The sequence below is a fragment of the Octopus bimaculoides genome, chromosome 24, assembly GCF_046866305.1.
Source record: "Octopus bimaculoides isolate indiv1 chromosome 24, ASM4686630v1, whole genome shotgun sequence".
NCBI lineage: Eukaryota > Metazoa > Mollusca > Cephalopoda > Octopoda > Octopodidae > Octopus > Octopus bimaculoides.
Window position 1 is genome coordinate 31,225,465 of NC_142951.1, and position 23,245 is coordinate 31,248,709.

The following is a 23,245-nucleotide window of genomic DNA, read 5'->3' on the forward strand; positions in this document are numbered from 1 at the left end:
CTGGCATGGATTGGACGGTTTGGTATGAACTGATGAGTCAGAGAGCTGACTGTGAGCTCCAGTATCTGCTTTGGGCATGGTTTCTACAGCTGGGTGCCCTTCCTAACACCAACACCACTTCAAAGAGTGTACAAGGTGCTTTTTTCTATGGCACCGACACCAGTGGGGTCACAAAAGATCTGCAAGACAAGACCCCACTTGACCGAGTGTGGTATAATATCGGAGGATATAGAACCAGAACATTTTAACACGCACACACACACACACGTCCTAAGCTCCTTTCTTCCTCAGGTTAAAGGAAGGTATTTAAGATAAACACAGAAATCAATAGAAAATATGTTGAGTTATGAGAAGGTTTTTTTTGAATATTTTACAAGTTTCTAGTTCTGCAATATTACAAGATATCCTTAGCAAACAGACAGGTGAAGAACATTGTATGTTACCATTGTTATAGAGCTTCGTTACCAAGTAGAATCTAAGTCGCTAATCTCTATTACAAAAGACAGATGGTCATCAGATTGTATTCCTAAAAAAATTTTTTATTTTGAAATAAAAACAGTTTGTGCAACATTTTCAAAGAATAGTGGCTTTTCTCACATGTATATATATACATATATATATATATATATCATAATTAAACCAAAAAATGGATGATTTTTTTTTTAATGAAAAAGTAAAAATAAAATCTTTTTAAATCACATTAACCCGTCTTTCTCACATATACAAACACACACACACATATATATACACACACACTATCCATATGTATTTATATATATATATATATATATATATATATATATATATATATACATGCGTACACAAAAGAACAGTTGTCTCACACAGGGTTAGATATCTATGCATGCGTGTATATATGTATACATACATACACACACGTATATAGATAAAAAAAAAAACAGTGCAGTTCACTGAGTTTGAAGAAACATAATAAAATCAAAAACGAAAACATAAGACAAACTTTGGTACTGCAGGCTGCCAGTTTGCTCAAAGTGATTTCAAAATACAACTTGATTGTCTGACTATAAGCCTGTTCCCGCTAATAGGCAGATAGCTAGGGTAAAACGGAGACCGACAGAGGGGTCAGCACGGCTGATTCCTTCCCTATTCACTGACATATGACAGCTACATACTGCTCAATATCACTTGCATTTGTGCAATTACCACAGCAGACTATGATCTTAGAGCATGGAGGGCGACAGATCGGATAACAGGAGTACAAGGAACTCTCTTTGTCCTGAATGTTAAAAGGCATCTTTTTAACAGATGAGGATGCTGCATATCTGGGGTGTAGGACAGTACGGCTTAGATCTGAGTGTCTCTTTTCACCACCCTCTGCCATCTTATGCAGCAGATAATCTTTGCTTCCCAACCAAAATGCTGACTGCTGCACCAAGCATCACCATTGTCACAACTACAGATATCACCTCCGACAGACATATGTATGCACATACACACACACATGTATATATATATATATATATATATATATATATATATATATATATATACATACACACACACACACACACACACACACACACACACATTATATATATGTAGTAAGTTGTGGTTTGCTTCTCTGAAAGCTTGTCTTATCACCTACCCTCTGATAGCTCAGATGGGATGGTTTCCCAACTGGAGTGTTGAAGAGGGGGAAAAGGAGGCAAGGAATTAGCCAACCCTACCATGGCCACCACCACCGTCACCAGCAGACAGACATGCTGCTCATGTGAAGATGGAACTATGCTAACTTATTTCTTCGTAATTTTATAAAATAAAAACCTCAGAACACTTGGGCAATAATTAGGGGACAGGAAGTTGTCGGAATGGTTAACCTGACAGTGCTAGACGAATGGGGAGGAGGAGATGAAAACTTTTCCAAACGTTTTAATTTGTCATAGCAACATGCCTTTAAGAATAATAGAATTCTTAAAGGCTACCAGGGAGAACTGGGGGGAAGGAAAGAAAAGAAAAAAACCCAACAAGAAAAATAAATAAATCCACCCTTATTCGGGATGAGGGTGGGTGTGATGGTTTTGAGATAAAGAGGGATGAAATTAACCCAACTGGAAGAAAAAGGGGGGGGGGGTAGAAGAAAGAAAGAAAAAAACTGGTTCAAACAATTTCGTGGTAAAAATTTGAATTTGCAGAACTATTCAACCTATGCAAACATGATAGAAACACACGCAGACACACAGAAAGTGATAGGGGTGGGGGAAGGTTACATGATATCAAGGGAACACTATGGTTAAAAAAAAAAAATTTTTTTTAAATGAAAAGGACATTGTGGTTTCATGTGAAAATTTTGGCTTTTTTGTTTGGTTTTCGCCATGTATTACAAGATATTTGTTTTGAAAAAAATTTATTAACCATTTTGTTTTTAAAAACATATATGCATGTGTATATGTGTGTGTATACATTGTTTTTATCTATTTATATTTATATATCTATCTATCTGTGTGTATATATATATACACACACACACACTTGCACATACATACATACATACATACTTGAAAAATTATTTTATTTAAAGAAAAAAAAAAAAAAATCCCACCATGCCAGCCACTTAGGATTAGCTCTTTCCTCTTCATTTTAATATGCAAATTTTTGGAATGTTGTCTTCAAAATGTCATTGGTTGGTCCTTGGGCGTAAGGAATAAAAACAAAACAAAAAAACAAAATGTCTGTTATTAGTGCTACGTGTTTGATGACAGGGTTGCTTTGATTGGAGGAGAGCAGGTTTTGGCTGGAGACAAGGCTGGTGATAACGATAATGACGACGACGTTAATGCTGACGATGCTGACGACGAAGATGACGACGATGACGATGAGGACGAAGAGGATGCTGACGACAACGACGACAAGGACTGTGAAGATACGGTGGTGGTGGTGACGATGGTGGTGGTGGTGGCAGCTGCGGCAACAGCGGTGGTGGTGGTGGTTGTGTTGGTGGGGGAAGAGGAGGAGGAGGGAAAAGAAGGGGAGGAAGAGTCAGTGGTGTTTGCTGAGGCGGCGGACGGGGGAGAGGTGATGGGGGAAGAATTCAAGGTTGTGGTGGTGTTGCTGGTGTTGCTGTTGGCAGCAGAAGAAGCAGCAGCAGACAAGCCGCTGGCATCTTTGGAGTTTGTTTCGGAAATTTTGTGGAGGTTGGTTTTGGAATATTTTTGATTATTGCCGTCTTTCAACTTCCAAGAAGAGGAGCAGTTTTCACGAGTCTTTCGATAGAAGGTTAAGGCATCCTCTTGCAACTCTGTCGGAAGTGCCATATTATGTTCAAAATGAAGAAGCAATGCTTCACAAAGCATATGGATTTTTTCAAAAGAAGGCCTGTCAAAGACGAAAAAAAAAAAAAAAAACCGTATAAATATACATATATAAAGTCATAAATAACAGACAAAATTTTATTTAACAATAAGAAAATTCAAATATCATGACAAATTGTTTCATAACTTAAAAACATACTCTTTTACTCTTTTATTTGTTTGTCATTTGACTGTGGCCATGATGGAAGCACCACTAGCTGGTACTTATTTAATCGACCTCTGAAAGGATGAAAGGCAAAGTTGACCTCGGCGGAATTTGAACTCAGAACGTAGCGGCAGACGAAATACCGCTAAGCATTTCGCCCGGCGTGCTAACGTTTCTGCCAGCTCTCCGCCTTTTCCACATAGTTTCCGTCTATCAAATTTGCTCACAAGGCATTGGTCAGCCCAAGGCTATACTACAAGACACTTGCCCAAGGTGCCATGCAGTGGGACTGAACCTAAAGCTATGTGGTTGCAAATAGGCCCCTTATAATTCTGGTAAATAAAAACGTGTCCACGTAGGCGCAGGTGTGGCTGTGTGGTAAGATGTAGGAACATGAAAGACATAATCCAAATGTTTGTAGCAGAGGATTAACTGCATCTGAAATACCCAAGAAAGAGGTAATGGTGTTCAACTCTATGTAAATGACAGTTTAAGCCTTAGATCCAAGAACTCAGAATGTAGGAAGCTTGAACGAATACCACAAGGCATTTTGTGGTGATACTCTAACAATATCTATTGTATTACGCTGGCTGACTGGAAGGTAAAAAAATGGTAAAATTGACTTACCTGCTGTCTGGGTTGAGTTGGCAACACAAAAGACAAAGTTTGAAAAAGGCATTGGGGCAATCCTTGGCAAATTTACTGAGGAACACTTCAGCGTTCATACCAAAGTCATAGGTTCGTGGTAGGTAGTCTGGGTCAGCGACGACACGGCCAATGATCTGGAAAAGGCAGAGAAAATTGTTTTTATATATGTGTGTGTGTGTGTGTGTGTGTGTGTGTCATCATCATCATCATCATCGTTTAATGTCCACTTTCCATGCTAGCATGGGTTGGACGATTTGACTGAGGACTGGTGAAACCAGATGGCTACACCAGGCTCCAATCTGATTTGGCAGAATTTCTACAGCTGGATGCCCTCCCTAACACCAACCACTCAGAGAGTGTAGTGGGTGCTTTTACGTGTCACCCGCACGAAGGCCAGTCAGGCGGTACTGGCAACGGCCACGCTCAAAATGGTGTATTTTATGTGCCACCCGCACAAGAGCCAGTCCAGGGGCACTATATATATATATATATATATATATATATTTATTTATTTATTGTCCATAGAGGGGACAAAGAAGGACAGACAAAGGGATTAAGTTGATTACATTGATCCTAGTGCGTAACTGGTACTTATTTTATCGACCCTGAAAGGATGAAATGCAAAGTTAACCGTGGTAGAATTTGAACTCAGAACACGAAGACAGATGAAATGCTGTGAAATGCTTTACCCAGCCAGCTAACGATTCTTAAAAACGAGTTCAAATTTTGGCACAGGGCCAGCCAAAACCATGCTAACGATTCTGCCAGCTCACCACTTTTAATAATAATAATAATAATAATAATAATAATAATAATCATCCTTTCTACTATAGGTACAAGGCCTGAAATTTTGGGGGAGGGGACAATTACTATATAGGGTAGAAAACAAATCTTTCTCCACTTACCTCACACATCATGATACCGAAAGAGAATATATCGACTCGCTCATCATATTTTTGGCCATTCAACATCTCGGGCGCCATCCAGTACGGATTCCCTACCACCGTATATCGCTTCTTTCTTTCATATCGCTTATTCGGAGAGGTTTTTGTCGTCGTCCGCTTCTCCTGGCGACGGACGTCTGATTGGTCGCCAATCACTCGCGCCAATCCAAAATCTGCAACTACCACAGTTCGGTCCTAGAAGACAATGGGGCGAAAGGAAAAATAAAATAAAATAAAAATAAAGCAACAATAAATAATGTTGTTGTCATTGCTGTTCAACTCCCAGGGGCTGAACTGGGCTAAACAACAAAAACCCCCTCACCAACAAAATCTCAAAAAAACCCCCCAAAAAAATGAATAAAATTATTTTTAAAAAAACCGAAAACATACCTCTTTTACTAAACAATTTTGGGAGTTCAAGTCTCGGTGGATTATGTCCATGGAATGTAAATATTCCTGTAAAGATATAAGAATATGAGAATAAAGAACTTGGATTTAGTTTTTTGCTTTCATTCTTGATGCTCTAACGATTCTGCAAGACAATCTGGAAAGGAGGAAGCAGAAGAATTTAATTGACTACTACAGGATTTGAACTGAAATCGCTGTGATGATAATTATAAATGAATCAAATACACACAGACACACAGAATGTCATGTAAAAGCTAGATTCAAATGGAGAACATTTATACGCAAGTATTTCCATTTAAGAAAGGAGGAGTGAGAAGTAAGAATTGTAGAGAGTCGGAGGGAAGAAATACAGAGAGCAAGTGAGAAAAGGAAGAGAAAGTATGGGAGGGAGGGGAGTGTGAGATGTAAAGGAGGGAGAGAGAGGAAGAGAGAAAGAAAGTGGAAGCCGGTTTCAATCGTTTCTTACGTCCCAGATTTTCTTATTAAAGAAAGAAAATCTATTTTCATCCACAAAAACCTCTTCACGTGTTTAACCTGGTTGGTTTAGTTTATTTCTAGAACAATTACAACACACACACATATAGAATTTCTCCTGTTTGCCATGGGAAATATGCAGCTAAATGTCCCAAGAATGGAAAAATTGTGAAAGACAAAACAATAGTTAACAACAGGGAAAGTTAGAGTTAACATATTTAACGTTTGGCACACTAAAGAGCTGACTAGAAAATATGCGATCAGTTACATACATACATACACACACACACACACACACACACACACACACATATATATATATATATATATACATACATGTGCGTGTTGTATATTCACGTAACAAAAAGAATGGAGGGAGAACTACAATTGAGAACAATGCATGGAAACAGTCGATGTGGATGTATTCAGAAATTTCATTTTAATCAATTAATTAATGTATGTGCATCTGTATATATATATTATGCGTACACGTTTTTGTAAGTATGTATAGGAGAGAAGGAAGGTGGTGGTGGTGATTGTGGTCAAGTGACGCTTGTTAAGTTCTTGCAGGTCACACTCCTAGACTTGTGAGTTTGATGCAAATGACTCCCAGCTCGGGTCTCATGCATGTTAACCAACGTGTGTAGAATGGAAGTAACTGATGAAGGGTTGTGAAGGGCAGTGCGCACGAGACGATGCTAGGCGTGCCACGAGACGATGCTAGGCGTGCCACGAGACGATGCTAGGCGTGCCACGAGACGATGCTAGGTGTGCCATGAGACGATGCTAGGTGTGCCACAAGACGATGCTAGGTATGCCACGAGACGATGCTAGGTGTGCCACGAGACGATGCTAGGTGTGCCGTAGTGTAACCTGTATATAATTTTTTTTCTTATACTTTTAGTTATATTTTTAGTTCAGGTGTGCTGCCAAATTTTGAAAAGAATATAAGTGAACTGCAAGTGGAAAAGGTTGCAGAGCCCTGGTGTAGGGTGAACGCTTGAAATGGAGTAAACTGTGCTATTTGCCAAAGACTCCCCAATGTTCAGGTGATGGTAGGAGTGCCGAATTTGGTATTATGGAGGGCCTACCTTCTAAAAAGAAAGGAATCAAAGTAGGTAGGTGAGGGAACAGTTTGAGCCCCGAGTGCTGAATCCCTTGCAACAGAATGGACCTTGCAGTCAGCTAACTCTTTAGCATTCAGATTACTGTCAAAAGTAAAGAACCCCTTCGATGATGAATGCCATGGGATTACACCTAGAAAGTTACCCTCTGAGGCACAAGTCTGTTCAATGTTGTTTATGGAAGACCAGCAGTCACCCATGCATACCGGCCTCCCCTCTCCATGCCACTGATTTTATCGAAGGGAAAGGCAAAGGGGCCGATACAGCTTGGCACCAGTGACATCCAAATTCATTTCTACAGCTGAGTGAATTGGAGCAACGTGAAATAAAGTGTCTTGCTCAAGAACACAACAGGCAGCCCGGTCCAGGATTCGAACTCACAACCCCACGATCGTAAGTTTGATGCTCTGACCACTGAGCCATGCACCTTCACTACTACTACTATTATTATTATTATTATTATTATTATTAAGATGGTGAGCTGGTTAAATTGTTAGTACACTAGGCAAAATGTTTATCGTCTTTATGCAAAGCAAAGTGTTTATTGTCATCCGTCTGTACATTTTGATTTTGCCTTTCATCCTTTTGGGGTCAATGAAATAAGTACCAGTTACACACTGGTGTCGATGTAATCGACTAGTCCCTCCCTACCCCCAAAATTTCAGGTCTTGTATCTACAGTAGAAAGGATTATTATTATTATTATTATTATTATTATAATAAAATTTTCAGGAAGCGGAAAAACAAATCTCCAACAATAGAAAACAGACAAGTTCCCACCTAAGTTTTGTATTTTTTTGTTTTGTGTCTTTAGTTTTGTTTCCATTTGTTTTTGTTGCTTTTTCAAACCTGATCAAAACTTATTCATCAGCTCAAGCAAACATCATGGCTGGCATTTAGCAAGAGAAGAGGAAGAAAACCGTTACCACCACAACGGTTCAGACGTTGTTACTCAGACAGAGGTTTCTGGTCACTGGTTCTATTTATAGTCGAAACTCCAGCTTATCTTTCCATAACCAAATTCACTGAGACAATCAAATTTCTCCCACTGGTAAATTTATACAACTACTTTGCTATTGTGCAATGCCTTGATTTTCATCTCTATCCACAAGCATTCATAGGTTAGCAACTCAAAGAGCTAGCCTTTAGGAAAATGCTTGAGCTGCTAAAGATAGCAGCTGTGTTTCTCTCATAATCACACCACCACCACCACCATTATTGTTTTGTCTGCTTTTTCAATGTTGCCAGGGGTTGGACGAGACTTTTCAAGACAGTATTTTAGATTATAGTGTGTGACAAAGCTGTGCTTTTTGAAATACAGGAATTCCCAACAAGTTTCTATAAAACCCCTTAACTGACCCACTCAGTTAAGAGGTCTTCTCTTATAAGCTGCTTGGTGACCTCACTGGTGTTGGTGCCATATAAAAAAACACTCTGTACCCTCTGTAGAGTGGTTGGTGTTAGGGAGGGCATCTGGCCGTAGAAACCATGCTGAAACAGAGCCGTGTGGCTCACCAGCTTCTATCAAACACAGTTCAACCCATACTCACATGGAAAAGCATGGAGAACAAATGTTAAATGAGTGATAACAATGAGAGAGGCGGAGGAGGAAGAGAGAGAGAGGGAGGAGGAAGAGAGGAGAGAGGGAGGAGGATGAGGAGGAGAGAGAAAGGAAGAGATGAGAAGGTTGAACATAACTTACCATTCCTGCTGCTATGTCTTTGCACATTTTTACCCGTCTCTCCCAGGTCAGAGTGATTGTCAAGTCGTGTAAGAAGTCTTTTACAGTTCCACCAGAGATATATTCTGAAAATGAACCAAGGTAAACGTTTTAGACAATGCTTCTAATGAAACACACATCACAGCATCTCGTCTGAACTCAGAGTTATTCTTGTAACTCTGAGTATAAGGGGCTGCATTGGTAAGGAGTACAACAGACATAGTCTTGGCAAACAAGGAGACCCATGTATATTCTTTGATACTTACCATTCTCTATTTTCTATACAGCTTTTATTTGTTTTACATTTAGTTTCCAGGTGGGATGGGTAAAGGGTAAAAGACCCTCTTTGGTCAAGAACGACCGTGGAATTGCACCTAGGTTACCTCAGAGCAAGGCACAAATCTGGGCAAAGTTGTTTATGGAAGACCAGCAGTTGCCCATGCATACCAGCCTCCCTTCTCCAATGTTAGTCGAACAAATCGATCCCAGGTCTTATTCTTTGTAAGCCTAGTACTTATTCTATCGGTCTCTTTTTGCCAAACAGCTGAGTTACAGGGACGCAAACACACCAACACTGGTTGTCAAGCGATGGTGGGTGGGGACAAATAAAGACACACAAACATAAATATATATATATATATATATATATATATATATATATATATATATACGATGGGCTTCTTTCAGTTTCTGCTTACCAGATCACTCACAAGGCTTTGGTCAGCCTGAGGCTATAGTAGAAGACTCTTGCCCAAGGTGCCACACTGGAACTGAACCCGGGATCATGTGGTTGGGAAGCAAGCTTCTTACCACACAGCCACTCCTGCGCCTATATATATATATATATATATATATATATATATATATATATATATATATATATATATATATATATATATATATAAATTGAAGTGCACAGCATTATATCCATTACTGCCAATCTTACCAATAGGTTTTGCACCAGGGGTTCAACGTAGTGTTAGGTAAAAATCTGATTATGTAACCCTGTGCTCCTCAGAGGTAGCCGTTATGGAATGAAATATGGTGACTGCTCTCTATTGTTGGAGGTGCATAGATTGCCAGCTTCTGTCAGGCTGTGCAACCTGTGCCAGCAGGAGAAATGGTTGTCAAATGATGGTAAAGACTGCAAACGAATGTGGAACACAGCCAAGATACTGCACACAAAACCGAAGTCTTAATCAACCAATACTTACCAGTAACGAGGTTTAATTTCTTATCTTTGTACAAAACTCCCATAAACTTGAGTACATTAGGATGATTAAGGCTTCTCAGCACTGAGACCTGCGACAAAAGACATGACACGGTTAACAATAATAAAATTAAATGGTTAAAAGAAAAAAAAAAAAAAGATACAGAATATACAACACTGAAAAGCAGAGTCCAAAGCTCTATTGATTCTGCCCTTAGTAATTTCTTACATAGACTCAAAGCTGCAAATTTGAGGGGAAGGGTTAAAGCGATAATATTGACCACATGGTTCAGAAGCAAGTTTCTTAACCACACAGCCATGCCTATGGTCATTCTACAACATATGAACAAACCAAGGTGGAGAGCTGGCAGAAACTTTAGCACGCCGGGCGAAATGCTTAGCGGTATTTCGTCTGTCTTTACGTTCTGAGTTCAAATTCCACCAAGGTCGACTTTGCCTTTCATTCTTTTGGGATCGATAAATTAAGTACCAGTTGTGCACTGGGGTTGATGTAATTGACTTAATCCCTTTGCCTGTCCTTGTTTGTCCCCTCTATGTTTAGCTCCTTGTGGGCAATAAAGAAATAAGAAACGTTAGCACGACGGGCAAAATGCTTAGCGGTATTTTGTTTGTCTTTATGTTCTGCGTTCAAATTCCACCAAGGTCGACTTTGCCTCTCGTCCTTTTGGGCTCGATAAATTCAGTATTAGTTGTGTACTGGGGTCGATCTAATCAACTGGCCCCCCTCCCCAAAAACTTTGGGCCTTGTGCCTAGAGTAGAAAAGAAAAGAAATAAGAATACATGAACAAACCTCTTTCATGAAATTCTTCTGTGCCGTTTCATCAAAGCGTGTCAATTCTTTTAGAACCATCACTTCTTTCGTGGTTTTATGAGTTACCTGTAATGAGGAGGGAACAGTTTTATATATACTATACAAGAGAGAGAGAGAGAGAGAGAAAGAGAGAGAGAGAGAGAGGAAGGGAGGAGGAGGGGGAGACAGATGGATAGAGAATTTAGAATTTGTATGCTTACTTTAGTAGCTTGACCATAAAATCCTTTTCCAAGAACTTCTCCAAGCTGAAGGTCACTTGAGCGAAACATGCGATGTGACTGCGTTTGGTTGCGGAAGGAATTGGCTCGTGTCAACTCAAGTGTCTTTTGTCGTGTTGGGGGCGCCGGCGATGGAGACTTGCTTCTCCGCTTTGACGGACTATAACTAGATAAAAAATTAAAAAAAGGGAAAAAAAAATTGGAGTGGAAATACATAAAAAGCAAAAAAAGTCAGATACAAAAATAAATAAGTAAATAAATCCCCCCCTCCACTTGTTTCTTCATGCACTCTTGCGTACCCACCACCCATCCACACACCTAGTTCCTTTGTCCCAACTCACTTCTGCTTAACTTGTACCCCTGAGGAGCCACTTGGACTTGTGGCTCCTACTGGTCATTCTCTCCCTCTAGTAACCCTTTTGATACCAACCCACCTGAGACGGGTCCAGGTTCTGTGACAAAATTTATTCTGTTTCAAAGTCGTCTAAATTATAATCATCCATCAAAATTTTATGCTAATTTGTTCCAAAGTTATTTTACTAAATTCATTATTTTAAAAATTAATTGAACTGTAGCAATATGAAATATACATGTATGTATATACATGTATATATATAAAGACCCCACCAGCAGTCATGAATAACCATGGGACTGCACCTAGAGAGTTACACCCCGAGGTATAAATCCAGGTAAGGTTGTTTATATGGAAGACCAGCAGTTGCCCATGCATACCAGCCTCCTCTTTTCTCCATGCCACTGATGTTATCCAAGGGAAAAGCAAAGGCTGATACAGCTTGGCACCAGTGATATCACAACACATTTCTACAACTGAGTGAACTGCCAGTCTGGTCTGGGAATCAAACTCACAACCTCGTGATTGTGAACCTGATGTTCTAACCACTGAGCCATGCACCTTTACCTGTAACCACAAAAAAAAAACAAAAACAAAAAAAAACAAAACAAAAAGGGACACCACCACAAGAACAACAACTTGTTGGCCATGTATAGGAAGTCTAATAACTTATTTTGCCAACATACACAACTTCTCAGAGGACATTCAAGCTTGATTCTCAAGTTTCACAATTATTACAGTTTTATAATTTGATACAAGCAGTGTTATTCTCCACCCAACAATCCATCTCCCTTCCCAGTACAGTTGCTATGGTGACGGGCTGTAATAACACATTTTCTGGTATGCAGTGCTATCGTGCGTGCGTCTATAATGTTACTACAGCAACAGTTGTCACTTGAAGCAGTCCTTTCCATCTCCCCTCCCTCCCTCCCTTTCTTTCTTCCTTCCACTGCACCCATGATGTTAATGTACCCCTCCCCGGAATGGGATATTTGCTCAGTCAACAGATAGCCGAACAGATACGTGCAACCCCGGAAATGCACGAGACGGTAACAACCAGGAATGCCAGACAACACACAACACACACAAGAAATCCGTTGAGAAACTCAGAGATGTGGATACTTACTTCCTAGCTTTTAATAAAGACTTCCGTCTAAGCGGCACTCGCATGCCATCCACGTCAATCTCTGTGGGAGAGCTGGGTTCAGGGCTGGAAACACTGCTAGAAGTCTCTTTGGACGGAGATTCTCCAGCGACGGAATTCGACTCCGACTCAACAGTCAACTGTATTGTTTCATTGGTATTTTTGACTAAAGAGTCAATCTGGTGGCCCATCAAAGGCAAGAAAGAGGGGAAAGAAAAGAAAAAAATTGCAATTAAGTTGGAGAAGGAAGGAAGGAAGGAAGAAAGGAAAAACAGACGGAAAGCAAAAATCAAAACTGAAACCAGAAAAACAAGACAGGATTATAATTCTTTTTTTTTTTAAACTTTGTTTTATCTTTTACTTGTTTCAGTCATTAGACTGTGGCCATACTGGGGCATTGCCTTGAAAAAATTTTTTAGTTGAATGAATCGTCCCCAGTAATTTTATATATATACCACCTGGTCTAGGAATTGAAACCACAATCTCTTGATCATGAGTATAACACCCTAACCACTAGGCCACGTGCCCAACATACACACACACACACACATATATATATACATATGCATATATGTGTATAAACTTGTGTATATGGCTGTGTGTGTGTGTTTCAATATATATACAGGTGTGTGTATATAGGTGGGTATATGTGTTTACACAGATGTGTGCATGTGTATAAAGGTATTTGTATGTATATATATATTGTGTGTATGAGAGAGAGAGAGAGAGAGATAAGCAGACAGAAAAAGAGAGGGAGTGTGGTTACCTCATCGAAAGATTTTTCCTTCACTGCTGTGCCATTTACTTCTAAAATTTTATCACCAATATTTAAAGAATTTAATTCAGGGCTGCCATCAAGCCTAAGAAGCAAAAAAGAAAGATGAAAAAGAAAGATGAAAAAGAAAAAAAAAACTGAAGAAACACACACAAACTAAAAAGATAAAACAAAACAACAACTCGCAACAAAGAGAGCTTCTGTTTGTGGTTGCTCAACCTCATAGAAATAGCAGGTAAACATCCCTGAAAGTGCGTCCTACCATTTTTAACCATTTAAACCAGACATACCCGGGCCAAATATTCAACAACAGTGGTTCCAGAACGTTTTTGGAGTGCTGCCCCCTTGGCAATCAGGCTACATTCTTAGCATCACCCCGCCACCACCACAAACACAGACCACCTTCTGCAGCAAATTCAAAACAACTGCATCTCGCAAATAAAATTCAACCTAACCAACCCATTATTTTGTTGCTTTTGCATTCATCCCCCAAAAAGCCCTTTTGGCCAACCCATTATCACCCCCACTTTTCTTCAGTCCCCCCTACCCAGTGCAGTACTGTCTCCCCCCACACACATATAGATATATCTGTATACATATATGACAAGCTTCTTTCAATTCCTGTTTACCAAATCCACTCACAAGGCTTTGGTAGATCCAAAGATATAAGTAGTCCAAGGGGCCAAGGTGCCCAGCAGTGGGATTGAACTAAAGTAATGTGGATGGGAAGTAAATTTTTTTACCTCACAGCCTTTCTGCACTATATATATATATATATATATATATATATATATATATATAGTAAAGAGGATTAAAATCCAAACTGTATCCTCAGGAAACACTCCTGCAAATACCAGCTGTCATTTGTATATCCGTACATAGTTTTAATCTTAAGGAAATTTTCAATTACAAACTGAAATTCCAGATTGACTTGACTGGTCAAAGAGTATGAATACATTAAGTCCAAAGAGTGGAATACAGTGGTCAGGGCATTCAGTTCACAGTTGTAAGGTCAGATGTTTGTAAGGTCATTGTGTCCTTGAGCAAGACACTTTATTTCACATTGCTCCAGTTCACTCAGCTGGCAAGATTCAGTTGTACCTGTAATTCAAAGGCCCAGCTATGTCACATTGTGTCATTGCTGAATCTCCCCGAGAACTACATTAAGGGTCCATATGTCCGTGGAGTGCTCAGCCACTTGCATGTTAATTTCATGAGCAGGCAGTTCCCTTGATAGGATCAAATAGAACACTCGTTATAACCAAAGGAATGCCAGTTATTCTATATATATAAAAATAAATATAAATATATATATATATAGGCATATTTATATATATATATATATATATATATATAAATATATCATCATCATCATCGTCGTCGTCGTTTAACGTCCGCTTTCCATGCTAGCATGGGTTGGACAATTCGACTGAGGACTGGTGGACCAGGTGGCTATACCAGGCTCCAATCTGATCTGGCTAAGTTTCTACAGCTGGATGCCCTTCCTAACGCCAACCACTCCGAGAGTGTAGTGGGTGCTTTTATGTGCCACCGGCATGAGGACCAGCCAGGTGGTTCTGGCAACGACGATGCTCAAAAGGTGCTTTTTACGTGCTACTTGCATGGCAGCCAGTCCAGCGGCACTGGCAAAAACCACATTCGAATGTTGTTTTTCACGTGCCACTGGCACTTGTGCCGGTAAAGCAACGTTGGCATCGATCACGCTTGATATACATACATAATGTGCATGTGTGTGTGTGTGTGTGTGTGTGGGTGGGTACATACACAGCACCTAAAACTTTTCATATAAAATGGCAAAAAGGACAGAAGGAAAGAAAAACTAAAAGAGACCTGACTGCAAAACAAGGTGGACTTACCCTGAAATTCGGATGAGATGGGATGCTCCCTTTTGAAACGGGGTGTATACACCTTTTTCCACACTGAGCTGTACACCACGACTGCCACTTTCCGGATTGGCTGGTATTTCAATCAGCTGGATGGAATGAGGCCTCCTGTTTTCAGGCATTTCAGTGAATTTTGGTTTTATCACATTGTTGTAGCAATAAGCACTAGACAAGGAGAAAAAAAAGCAGAGATAAGGATGGAACGTGTGTGTGTGTGTGTGTATACATATTTAATCCTTTATATTGAACACTTAATATTTCATATATTCAATAAGACATATTCCATATATTCAATGAGACATATTCCATATATTCAATAAGACATTCAATACTTCATTTCATTGTACCATCCATTTTTATATTATATATTCCATATTCTATATCCCACATTAATTTTACAAGAATATAAATAAAACATAAAAAACAGACAAAAATAATATATTCCTCTATACACAATCATACAAAACCCCCTTTTTGGTATTTATTTTTACTCACACACACACACACACACACACATACACACACACACATGATGAAAGTAACATTAATTTTCTAGGTCAACTGATCAATGAACCAATTAAGTAAACCTATCAATAATGAACTTATAGCAGCTACTGGAAACAGCTGTAAAATATGTAATGACCATTATACATTATATGCTCAAATGGTGCTATTTACCCTGTATATGTATAAAATAATCCATTCTACTTTTGGCACAAGGCCTGATATTTTGGTGGGGAAGGGTGCTTAATTGCTTACATCAACCCCCAGTACTCTACTGGTACTTATTTTATTGGATTATTAACCATGAAAGGATGAAAGGCAAAGTCGACCTCCTCATCATTTGAACTCAGATTGTAAAGGTGGAGGAAATGATGCTAAGTGTGTTCACAATTCTGTCTGTTTGTCACCTTATATAAAATAACGAAATAAAAGATTGCGTGTTCAGTAAATAAAAAAAAGGGGGGGGGAAGGAAAGTAAAGAAAAAAAAGAGTTGTATATTTACCAGTAGAGTTTTGTCCGTTCCACCAAGGCGTACCCTTCTCCATCTCCAATGTAGTTAGAGCAGTGACAGCATAGAAAGCATTCTGGGTGGTACCGATGTTCTCCTGCCACCTGAGGGGGTTAGAAAATAAGAGTGTGAGGAGGAGGAGGAGAGAAAGATGAATGCATTTGTATATGAATTACAAAGATATATATAGACAGACATTAGAAAACCAAATGAACCTTTCAACATTCAGATTATTTTGTAAAATATTAGGCTTTCATCATCATTTAGTATCCATTTTCCCTGCTGGCATGGATTAGATGGCTTAACTAACTGGTATAAAGATTTGAATAACACCTGCATTTAACTCCATCTCTTAATTTATATATATATATATATATATATATATATATATATATATATATATATATACATACACACACACACACACACACATACAAATATCCATGTACATCCATGCACATCAACAAATATATATTTTCATCTTGTTTGTTGTTAACACATTTTGGCTGATATACCCTCCAGCCTTCATCAGGTGTCTTGGGGAAATTTTGAATCTGGGTTCACATTCCTAATGTATTCTATGATATTATTATTATTATTATCATTATTCAGGTCACTGCCTGGAATTGAACTCATATGGCGTAGTGGTGAAGAGCGCGGGCTACTAACCCCAAGATTCCGAGTTCGATTACAGGCAGTGACCTGAATAATAATAATAATATCAAAAGATACCTTAGGAATAACCCAGGTTCAAAATTTCCCCCAAGACACCTGATGAAGGCTGGAGGGTATATCAGCCGAATCGTTGTGTTAACAACAAACAAGATGAGGACAAATGTTCGTCAAATGTAAATAAGGTAAATAATGTATATAATTCCTCATCTCTTAAATATAGAACTGTATCTTCATTCAACTTTAGAAGAAAATACATATATATAATGAAGATAACATCTCATAAAAATTTTGTCAGGGAATCCATTAACGGTTCTAATCTAAATGAAATGAGCAACTTCCTTACCATGACAGGGCCAGCAATTAATTCCGAACAACCGTGACAGGAGTCACCATATATTGTCCAGTAATCTTGATGGCAGAAAAGTTGTCCACCTTTTTCAACATACCAGTTGGTTAGCCGGCGTTGACATCTAGAACACCTAAGGAAGAAACAGACAGAGATGTGATGTAATACAAACAGGGAGAAATGCACAAACACACAGTCACAAAATCAATCCATCTTTCAAATTTGATTGATACAAGAAGTATGGTTTATGAAATCCATTTGTAGATCAAAAGAATTTGAGAAACTAAGAAAATCATGTCCTGCCCGCCTTTGTTATGCTAATACATACAAAATTAACCCATTTATTAACCATATATTTGTTGATTTGAATTAACTTTGAATACAATGAAGAGGTAGTAAGGTAACATTCTCAGGCAGCACTGACGAAGATATTAAGACGAGAATAAGTAAGGCAAGGACTGCTTTTCACCTGTTAAAAAAAGTATGGAGCGCAAGTGTAATTTCAATAAAGAACAAAATAAGAATGTTTAGCACTAACGTAAAAGCGGTATTACTGTATGGGGCTGAGACATGGCGAACAACAGTTTAGCATTCAGATTACTTTGTCAAATGTAATCCTTATAATGTCATTGTTTCTTTTTAAAATGACAGTGTAGGGACAGTGTGAGAGGTTGGATCTGGCAAGTTTGAACTTAAAAGAGGTAAAATATTTGGGTCAGATGTGTTCGGTTTAAGTGCTAACGGGTTAAATTGACTTTATAACTAGCAGTTTATATTATGAACCAACAGTGGTCTCACTCAGATGGGTCAGTATCAAAAATGTTGATAAAAATGCAAGAAATACACACACACACACACACATGCGCACAAAGACCAACCGAGATAAAATTAGGCCAAGCTTAATCTTTCTAGTCATTGATCTATGATAGTAAAATGACTGATAAATTGAGTGTATCAAATCCATACTTAAGCAATGGATATACCAGTCTTCACTCTGGACAATAGCCTTGGTCGAAGATTAAGGTTAATACAAAGCTTTTGTGTTAGTTTTTAAACGAGGTACAATTGACATTTACTAAGATGTCCTTCACACTGGACACAATCCTTGGTAGAAGCTTAAGGCTAATATCTTTTATATCCATCTTTTACTTGTTTCAGTGATTACACTGTGGCCAAGCTGGGGCACTGCCTTGAAGAATTTTTCATGATCCGATCATACAGAACGAAACATCAACAAACATTCAATTATTCTGAAGATAACGAAAAATGTATCTTGGCGCTTTGGCATTTAAACTGGCAGAATATCTGGGCCAAATATTCTGCCAGTTCTATGTTTAAACAAGCCAGATCAGGCCCATCACACCTATCCTATGAAGCTGTTATAAAAATAAACAATCATGTGATCAAAATCTTGAAGTGTGGAGATATGCAAGATTGTTCTAAAACGATAATAAATAAGCTCAGGAGTGGCTGTGTGGTAAGTAGCTTGCTTACCAACCACATGGTTTCGGGTTCAGTCCCACTGCGTGGCACCTTGGGCAAGTGTCTTCCACTATAGCCTCGGGCCGACCAAAGCATTGTGAGTGGTTTTGGTAGACGGAAACTGAAAGAAGCCTGTCGTATATATGTGTGTGTGTGTGTGTGTGTGTGTTTGTGTTTGTTTGTGTGTGTGTGTGTGTGTTTGTCTCCCCAACATTGCTTGACAACCGATGCTGGTGTGTTTACGTCCCCGTAACTTAGCAGTTCGGCAAAAGAGACCGATAGAATGAGTACTAGGCTTACAAAGAATAAGTCCTGGGATTGATTTGATCGACTAAAGGCGGTGCTCCAGCATGGCCGCAGTCAACAAAGTAATCTCAATGCTAAAGGGCTGCATCCACACACATACACACAAAAAAAAAAACAAAGAGCTTTTGCAAAGTCACTCACTTTCCAGAAGGGTATCCATCCATTCATTGGTGAAGCAAAAATGAAAATCTATACAAATAATGGGTTGTTTTAGGCTGAGACAATAGGATATATATATATAAGTGGAAGAACCCAGAAACCGGAAAATTACTTCATCATAAAACTAATCCTGGACACAAAAGTGAAGAAATATCCTTTTATGTTTGTGGTCATCCAGCTAAATATAGAATGATGGGGGAGTGGTGGTGGTAGTGGTGGTGGTAGTGGTGGGGGGTTTGAGGTCAGACCATATAAAGAGAAAAATAAAACTTGAAGAAAAGGAAAAACAAGAAAACCCCTGTCCTTTCTTGTATTTCTCTTCCTATCTTCAGGCTTCTTATCAGAAATTAAGTGTGGGAGGCGGCGTGGAAAGCACTTTGTTCTTCGTTTTGATGTGTTTAGCGGGGAGGGGGGGGGGAGAAAAGAAAAAGGAAACACTTGTTTCACTTCTTTTCTTTTTTTAGAAAAGCAAAAACAGACAAGGAAAGAAATATTCCTTTTTTGTGTAGGAAAAAAGAAAAGGAGAAAGTTGAAAGAGATGAAGGAGGAGGAGGAGGTCAGAAGGGGGGAAGTGGAAAATTTTTTTACACAAATTCAACAAGAGTTTTATTCATTCATCCCTGAGCAATTATCATCAACCTCCAACATAGAAATATTCCATTCTCTCTCTCTCTCTCTCTCCTCATTCTTAAAGATGAAAGACAATTAGATCCTCCTCCCCCTCCCCCTCTCCTTCTTTCTGTTATTCTTCAGAGGTCAATAACACAAAAACCACCTCCACTTTCCTAAAAATTTCTTTATCAGTCTGCGCTTCCAAATAAACACCCAACACAGGTCTTGCAATCAATAGGAAAAAAAAAAAAAAAAAAAAAAAAGGGAAGCAGTTGGGGGTGGGGTGGGGGTGCAGAGAACAAATAGAAATTTGTGTTCTCTCACGAAATAAGTGCCGAGAGAGAGAAGAAAGAGATAACATACAAGACATCAGTTTCTGGCCTGGAACTTGAACGATAACACTCCCTTTGGAGACATTGTGAACTCAAAAGGGGGCACTAAAGAGGGAGTGGGGTGATAGCTGTTTTTTGTTTGTTTGTTTGTTTGTTTTTACAGTAAGGAGAGGAGGCGCAATGGCCCAGTGATTAGGGCAGTGGACTCGCGGTCATAGGATCGCGGTTTCGATTCCCAGACCGGGCGTTGTGAGTGTTTGAGCGAAAACACCTAAAGCTCCACGAGGATCCGGCAGGGGATGGTGGCAAACCCTGCTGTACTCTTCCACCACAACTTTCTGAAACTCTTACTTCCTGTTTCTGTTGTGCCTGTAATTCAAAGGGTCAGCCTTGTCACACTGTGTCACACTGAATCTCCCTGAGAACTACGTTAAGGGTACACGTGTCTGTGGAGTGCTCAGCCACTTGCACGTTAATTTCACGAGCAGGCTGTTCCGTTGATCGGATCAACTGGAACCTTCGACGTCGTAAGCGATGGAGTGCCAACAACAGTAAGGAGAATGGCTCATGTGATGAAAGGTAAGCTTTCTATCATTCAGAATGAATGCCGGAGTGGCCCTTGATGTTGCCCTTCTGCCTAAACCAGCAGACCTACTTGGGCCCAACATGGTCTGTTGAAATGCTAAAGGGCTAATGTGTATGTAGGACTACAATCTCCTTTGTGCTCTTCCTTGTTTTCTAATCAGTAGGATGGGATTGAACCCCTTAGTGTTCAGATTGCTCTGTTAACTGTAATGCTTTTTCACTAATATTCATCATCATCATCGTCGTTGTTTAACGTCCGCTTTCCATGCTAGCATGGGTTGGACGATTTGACTGAGGACTGGTGAAACCAGATGGCTACACCAAGCTCCAATCTGATCTGGCAGAGTTTCTACAGCTGGATGCCCTTCCTAACGCCAACCACTCTGAGAGTGTGGTGGGTGCTTTTACGTGCCACTGGCACGAAGGCCAGTCAGGCAGTACTGGCAACGGCCACGCTCAAAATGGTGTATTTTATGTGCCACCAGCACAGGAGCCAGTCCAGGAGCACTGGCAACGATCTCGCTCAAAAATCCTTACACATGCCACGGGCAGAAGTACCAGAAAGGCGTAGCTGGGAACAAGTGCCATCCCGATTTGGGCTTTCGCTTGCCGCAATAAGTCTTTGCAAGCTGAGTTTCGTGTCCAATGAAGGAGACGACATTGTTTAGAATTAATCCTGCATTATCATCTTATAGCGTTGTGGTTTCAGTGACGTGTGTTTATTTTCAGAATGTCGGAGCAGAGTAGGTGTGACAGGGAAGAAGACATGGCCAGTGTGAATGTAAAACATGTAGAATATTTGAGCCGGATATGGCTGGTTTAAAAGCAAAAGGGTTGAACAGCAGCACTGAACATGGAGTAGGTGAGGGCGTGCAGCTAAGTGGTTAGGGTATTCAACTAATAAGCATAAGTTCGGGAGTTCGATTTCCAGTGGTGCATTGTGTACTTAAACAAGATACTTTACTTCATGTTGCTTCAGTCCACTCAGCAGGTAAAAAAATGAGTTGTACCTGTAATTAAAAAGGGGCCAGCCTTGTTACATTCTGTGTCATGCTGAATCTCCCTGAGAACTACATTAAGGATATTACAGATGTGTCTGTGGAGTACTCAGCCACTTGCACATTAATTTCGCAAGCAGGCTGATCTGTTCATCAGATCAACTGGAATGTTCGTCATGGCAACAGGGAGAGTGTCAATTTAGGTGGGGGCAGGTGTTGTGCATCTATTTCTGCAGCCTTCTCATTGTTTCAGCCACGTCTTATCATATACTTACGTGTGTGTGTGTGTGTGTGTGTGTGTGCGTGTGTGTGTGAGTGTGGTAGATATAGCAATGTATCATCATAAACACTAAGAAATCTGTTCCTGTTCCCCTATCATCACCTCGACTCAACATCTCAAACCAAAGGAGTCTGCTAGACATAGCAGACAAATCTCCCATATCATCTTAAAAAAAAAAAATAACAAAAAGAAGCAATAAATACAATGGAAAGCTCAATACACAACAAAATAGGATGGTCACAGCTGAAAATGCCTTTAAGCAGAGGTCAGCGTGATTAATGCAGATATGGAGTAAACAGGAACAACATTCTGCACTCTACTTTTTACCACAAGGAAATACTGTAACATAAAACTCTAAAAAAGGAAACTGAAACTAAAAATATACTAAACAGAGACAAATCCGTACAACACTTAGGTCAAACTCCTAGTACCCACACCATCAACAGATTGTGTAAAAGCATAACCCTTATATACCCCCGGTTGCGTTTTTGCAATGCAAAACCTGCTCCTGCTTGTTTGGACATGAACTTACCAGGAAGCATCTGACATCATCATCATCATCGTTTAACGTCCGCTTTCCATGCTAGCATGGGTTGGACGATTTGACTGAGGACTGGTGAAACCAGATGGCTACACCAGGCTCCAATCTGATTTGGCAGAGTTTCTACAGCTGGATGCCCCTATGCAGTCGGTCTGCCAAATTGCTCCTAAATTGCAGTTTTAGAGAATGCAGCCACTGGGTCAAGTTCAGAATGTCTACGATAATAGGTCTGTTTGATGAGACAAGACCTGGGGGTTAAAGAGTATAATTAGAGGTAAAATATGAGCTGACAAATTATTTAGAAGAACAACAATGATGACAATGAAAACTAAAAGAGAAGTCCAAGGAATTTCAGAACTAGGGAGGTCGTTATCAACTTGAAGAATTTGCTGTGTCAACTTTTCAAAAAAATCTACACATTTCTTCTGCAGTCACAGTTGTTAAGGGGCCAAGGTGTGCACGCTTAGCAACATTAGAAAAGTGTAACCCTGCCTATATTTCTAGATACTGATTTCAAATTTTGGCACAAGGCCAGCAATTTCGGCGGAGGGAGGGGTTAAGTCAATAACACTGACCCCAGTGCTCAACTGGTACTCATCTTATCGAACCTGGAAGGATAATAAAAGGCAAAGTTGACTCCAGTGGAATTTGAACTCGGAACATAAAGATGG

The 23,245-nt window shown here is 39.6% G+C and overlaps 1 protein-coding gene across 7 annotated transcripts in view; it reads right to left on the reverse strand.

The window, feature by feature from the left end:
* Positions 1 to 2,366: 2,366 nt before the first annotated feature.
* The window catches only part of LOC106879371 (LIM domain kinase 2), a 137,355-nt gene continuing 116,476 nt past the window's right edge, over positions 2,367 to 23,245 (reverse strand). For 6 of the 7 annotated variants that reach the window (XM_089340941.1, XM_089340946.1, XM_089340945.1 and 3 more), the window contains 13 exons: positions 17,277 to 17,412; positions 16,253 to 16,362; positions 15,219 to 15,410; positions 13,333 to 13,426; positions 12,549 to 12,745; positions 11,053 to 11,236; positions 10,832 to 10,918; positions 10,024 to 10,111; positions 8,792 to 8,895; positions 5,475 to 5,540; positions 5,046 to 5,279; positions 4,120 to 4,274; positions 2,367 to 3,351 (listed from right to left, as the gene is read on the reverse strand). In XM_089340941.1, coding sequence (XP_089197067.1) covers positions 2,721 to 3,351; positions 4,120 to 4,274; positions 5,046 to 5,279; positions 5,475 to 5,540; positions 8,792 to 8,895; positions 10,024 to 10,111; positions 10,832 to 10,918; positions 11,053 to 11,236; positions 12,549 to 12,745; positions 13,333 to 13,426; positions 15,219 to 15,410; positions 16,253 to 16,362; positions 17,277 to 17,412 — 2,278 coding nt within the window. In that variant the 3' untranslated portion in view covers positions 2,367 to 2,720. Of the gene's footprint in view, positions 3,352 to 4,119; positions 4,275 to 5,045; positions 5,280 to 5,474; positions 5,541 to 8,791; positions 8,896 to 10,023; positions 10,112 to 10,831; positions 10,919 to 11,052; positions 11,237 to 12,548; positions 12,746 to 13,332; positions 13,427 to 15,218; positions 15,411 to 16,252; positions 16,363 to 17,276; positions 17,413 to 19,208; positions 19,270 to 23,245 lie in introns of those variants that run through there. The other variant, XM_089340944.1, reaches the window with a different exon arrangement.